At 54.8% G+C, this 4,998-nt stretch overlaps 1 protein-coding gene across 1 annotated transcript; it reads right to left on the reverse strand.

The window, feature by feature from the left end:
• Positions 1–367: 367 nt before the first annotated feature.
• LOC113837794 (zinc finger protein ZIC 3) lies at positions 368–3,675 on the reverse strand. The gene is made up of 3 exons (XM_027433441.2): positions 2,619–3,675; positions 1,355–1,518; positions 368–547 (listed from the first exon to the last, which is right to left on the reverse strand). Exons 1-3 carry the CDS (start codon positions 3,673–3,675, stop codon positions 368–370), a joined length of 1,401 nt encoding a protein of 466 aa, XP_027289242.1.
• Positions 3,676–4,998: the final 1,323 nt, after the last annotated feature.

Consider the following 4,998-nt stretch of genomic DNA (forward strand, 5'->3'; position numbering starts at 1 on the left):
ACAATCACCACTAAGGCGAAGGAGAATTTTCATCAGTGTAACATCACCACCACCAAGCCTTCGATAACTTCCTCAAGACACAGGACAAGTGTTAAAAGTGATTTGAAGGAGTTTCAGAAAGGGGTGTACAGAAAGCAAGAGGAAGGGGCAGGACAAGCAGTGAAAAGATTTTGTAAAAAAATCCTTCAAATGCCAAAATGTATTTTCTAATCCTGAGAAAAGGGCATGGCTACTTTTGGATCTGCCCAAAACCTTCCTGAACAATTGAAATTACCAAGATGTAGCCCTATATATGGCCTCTTGCTTTAAAACTCCGTTTCCATCTGATTGGTATCAGTTTCCTTTTTTAAATGCATTTTGGTTGTCCTCAGACGTACCATTCGTTAAAATTGGGAGGAAGTCCAGGGTTGTGGCTGGTGCTAGTTTGAACTGCAGAAGGGGTTTTAGTGGTATCTTTACTGTTTGCAGAAGCTATAGCGGGTGGAGTGGAAGATTCATAGCCTGAACTGGCAGCAGGGGAGGAATCTGACCCTTGAGATTCATGAACCTAAAATTAACATGTATATATTATAATGAATATAATTCCAAATGGCAATGTGAAAGCAAAAAATAAATAAAAACCCCAAACAACAACCACCACCAAGGGCAGACTTGAATACTCTAAGAGCAAAACCCCACTGACCCACTTAAAAGAGAAACTTGATTTTTTTTTTCATGTTACTGATGCCCTTACATTTCCACCAAAAATCAGGCTTGAAAAGGAATAAAGAATTCCATTTTAGTCGTGCCACTCCAAAAATGCTTTCTCCGTGGATGGAGTGGGCAAGTAGTTATTCTGCGGGGCCCTATGAAATAGTCACTCCAGATTTCACTTCCAGATTTCGGCCTGGGAAAGCAGGTATAGAGACGAGTGGCACAGAGGTGGGGTGGGGACTGGGCCCTGTGAATTCCCACACAAACGTGTTAGAATCAGACTGCACTCCTCGGCCCTATTGTTTTATCAGAAGCCGAGGAGCAAACGAATGACCCTCCCTGGGTTCGGCGCGCCCTCTCCGGATTCCCACAGTGGGCTGAGATAGGATGAGGTGGCCACTGAAGCCTCAAGCCCTGGCGAGCTCGGTTAGAGCTTCCCAGTAAACAACTGATTGTTCCCTCCACTCTCTCCCCCTCCCAACTCTACTCTGGTTCTCGCCCGCCTCCATCTCCGTCCTCAAAATGGGTTCAAGGTGTCAGTGCTGGAGCAAATAGGATTTTACGTGGAGGATAGAGTTGGCAGCGCGGGAGCTTCCGTTCTGCCGCCCGGTGTCGGGCCGAATGTTTACAAACCGCCGACCGCTAATAAAGAGGTAATTACCTTCATGTGTTTGCGCAGGGAGCTCGGGTGCGTGTAGGACTTGTCGCACACTTTGCAGATATAGGGCTTATCCGATGTGTGCACATGCATGTGCTTCTTGCGGTCGCTGCTGTTGGCAAACCGTCTGTCACAGCCTTCAAATTCACATTTGAAAGGTTTCTCACCTGCAACAAGGCAAAAATGCAAAGGGGGTAGGGGGAGAATACAGTAAGACCCAGAAATTTCTCAGTCCTACAGCAGGAGATTGGGCGTCCGGCGTGGAGGGAAGCCGGGACTGTGGAAGGATGTAGCATCTGTTTTCCCCGGAGAAAAACCCAGAGCTTTGCTTGAGCTCCCTGGGTTGGGGAGTGGTGATCTGAGGCAGGGGTAGAGTAGGGCCAGCCCAGAACCTGATCATCCCTTTGTTCTTCCAGGACAAGAAACCTCAGGGATTCCCCGAAGTTTGCTCTAAGTTGTGGTTCCACTCCAAAATAAGCAGGGCCCCCAATGTGCGGGCACATTAAGCCACCACTTAGACGGTGTAACCAAGCTGGGCAGGACAATGGGCCAGGGATGGGACAGTCCTATTCGTTCCCTCCTTTGTGCCTTTTAATTTGCCTCTTTCAAATTTAGAGATTTTGCTAAGCCTGGTAGTCTTACTAATTTTCGGAAAGAGAACACTATATAAATCCAGGGGCTACATACAATTTTACAAGAGGTTTTGAGCAAGCCACGGAGACTGTGCTGCCCTTTCTACTTTAGCTTTCCTCCAGAGGGCTGAACTGAACCTGCAACTCCAAATAAAAATTGTTTGACAAAAGTATCAGTCATTTAATTAGGAGATATGCCAATCAAGTGTAAAAAAGAACGGAAGTAACCAAAGTTAGTTTTCATTAGCATTTCTATGGTTGCCTTCCTCGAATGTGTTCAGAGAGCTAAGTCGCTTGTAAGCAATATACTCCCAACACTTTGGGAGGCTCTTCCTAGTAACCCAGAAAAGAACACAAAAAGAGGTGGCGCCAGTTGGTTCCTGGGCGCGAGAAGGTCCCAATTAGTTCCTGAGACCACAGCAATCTGCTCGGGAAGTTAGAACTGGGCAAAAGCGCCGCAGGTTCCCGGAGGGTGAGGGGTGGAGAGGCAGTGACAGCGCTTCTTTACTGAATGGCCTCGGCGGGGCGCCGCCCCTCTGCTTGGCCTCCACCCCTCTCTCTCCCGCTCTGTTCAAGTCCTGTTGGTGGCAGGGTGCCCCTGGGGAGTCCCGCGCCCACCTGTCCGTTCCCCTTACCTGTGTGGGTCCTCTTGTGGATCTTGAGGTTCTCAGAGCGGGCAAAAATCTTCCCGCAGCCCGGGAAGGGACACGGGAAGGGCTTCTCGCCCGTGTGCACTCGGATGTGGTTGACCAGTTTGTACTTCGCCTTGAAAGACTTGCCCTCGCGGGGACATTCCTCCCAATAGCAGACGTGGTTGTTCTGCTCCGGGCCCCCCACATGCTCCATGGTGACATGTGTAACCAACTCGTGCATGGTGCTGAAGGTCCGGTCGCAGCTCTTCTTGGGCCGGCTCAGCTGGGCTTCCTCGATCCACTTACAGGACAGCTCCTGCTTGATGGGCTGCCGCATGTAACGGAAGAAGGCGCCCGGCCCGTGGTGGGCCGCCACGTTCACGCCCATGTTCATGTTCATGGGGCTGTAGTTGGGGAACTGCGCACTGGCCGCGTAGGGGTCCGTGCGAGGGCTAGCCACCGGGCGGTACGGGTCTGCACGGCCGAATAGCTCCCCGCGCAGCCCCAGATGGACCTGGTTGTTGTCCACGTGCCCGGTGGGCGACGGGTGTCCGGCGCCCTGCTCATGAAGCCCAGGAAAGAGCAAGTAGCCAGGAGGCTCAGGAATACCAGCTGGAGCGTGAAGACTGCTCGCCGAGCCGGCGAAAAGCCCGTGTTGCCCGCCGCCGGAGGCTGCCTCGCTGAGCCCAGAGCCACGCTGACGGAACAGAAAGTCGCGCGTGGAGTTGAAGGCGGCAGAGGCAGCACCGCCGTAGGTGGGCACCTGGCTGGCGTGATGGTGGTGATGGTGGTGATGGTGGTGACCCAGGGCGTTAGCATAGCCTGAACCCTGCGGTGTGAAAGCTGAGCTCTGGCCCGAAGACAGATCGTGAGCGGCGGCTGGGCTCAGCTTGAAGGCGGCGGCGGCGGCGGCGGCGGCGGCAGCGTGGGTTGAGTCCCCGAAGGGATTCAATCCCATGCCCGCCGGCTCGCGGTTGGGCATCTCGTGGTGGCGCGGCGCACCGAAGCTGCCCACTCCCAGGCCGGGGAACTGCGGGCCTCCATCCAGGAGCATGGTCATAGATGGGGCGTTCTGGACACAGAAGATGCGGCAGAAGTGAGCTAGGGTGCCGGCGAAGGAGGAGATCCCCGAAGGACCGTAGTCAGAGAGGGATGGCGGCGGTTGAACGCTGCCCGGAGACCCCCTAGGCGCTACCCGGAGCTGCAACTTTCCTTGGCTGCGAGAGTCTCCTGCAGAGGGACAGGAGGGAGGAGGGGAAGAAAAAGGATTGGGGGGAGGGTGATGGGAGAGGAGGAGGGAGAAAAAGGGAGGAGAAAAGACTCTAGGACTAAATCTGCTTTAACAAACTAACAGGAGCGCACAAAGAAAAATAAGCAAAATAATAAGTGGAGGGCGGGGTTTGTCAAGCCTGTCCCGGGCACCCCTCCTCTACTCAAGAGCGCAGAACCACGGGGCCAGAAGGCTCCTTGGGTACCGGCTTCCCGGCGCGACTGCACCAAGTAGCAGAGGTGGATCGTGGCCAGCGGGAAGGCAGCCGGCAGTAAGCAGGCTCGAACCTCGCGCTCGCCTCCCGAGTCCAAGCCTCTTCACCTCCAGAGTAATGTCCTTGGACTGATAAAGTCAATCACTCACTCCTCGCACATAAACCGAACGGGAGGCTGGGCAGCGCGCACCAATGGGGAGCCAGCTGGCCTGCGATCACCTGACCTCCGGCCCTGCCGCCCATTGGCCATCGCCACACTGATTGGCAGCGCGAAGCGGAGAACATGGCAGCCGCTGCTGGGCGACCACAGCTGATTGGGTAGCTGCGGAGCGCCTGGCAGGTGAGGCGGCGGCTGCTCAGCGTCCCTGTGTGGGTTCCGCCGGGCTTGCGAGGCTGTGGGGAACTGGGGCTAGGCTTCAGCAAGCGGCGGGACAGAGCTGGGCCTCTCTCTGGCTTGGCCCTGCTCCAAGCCCATCCCAAGCACGCCTCGCGCGCTCTGTACCCGCTTAGGCTAAAGAAACTCTTGGACCCGAGAAGGTTCTTCTCACTACCGCTCTTTTTACGGTCCAGGAGACACTCCAGTGCCCATTTGGGACACTGCCGCCTCACCATCTTGAGAACATTTTCCCTCCGAAGGTTCCGGGAACAAATTCCTGCAAGAATGGGGCAGATCCGTGTTCCTGACCCAGCTGCGGCTTCCACCCCAAACCCTATTAGGAGATCCCAGACCCGCCCCGGGTCAGCTCCCTCCCTGCTTGTGCCCCAGACTAGAGGCAGTCGTCCGATGCCCAAACTAGAAGGAAAGATTGCTCACAGAGCCATCCTCTGGTACTTCGGAGTCAGGATGTGACCTTGTGATCTGTGATGAGCGGCTGTAGTCGCTGCTACTCAGCAACATC

Source organism: Cricetulus griseus, chromosome X (genome assembly GCF_003668045.3).
Source record: "Cricetulus griseus strain 17A/GY chromosome X, alternate assembly CriGri-PICRH-1.0, whole genome shotgun sequence".
Lineage (NCBI taxonomy): Eukaryota > Metazoa > Chordata > Mammalia > Rodentia > Cricetidae > Cricetulus > Cricetulus griseus.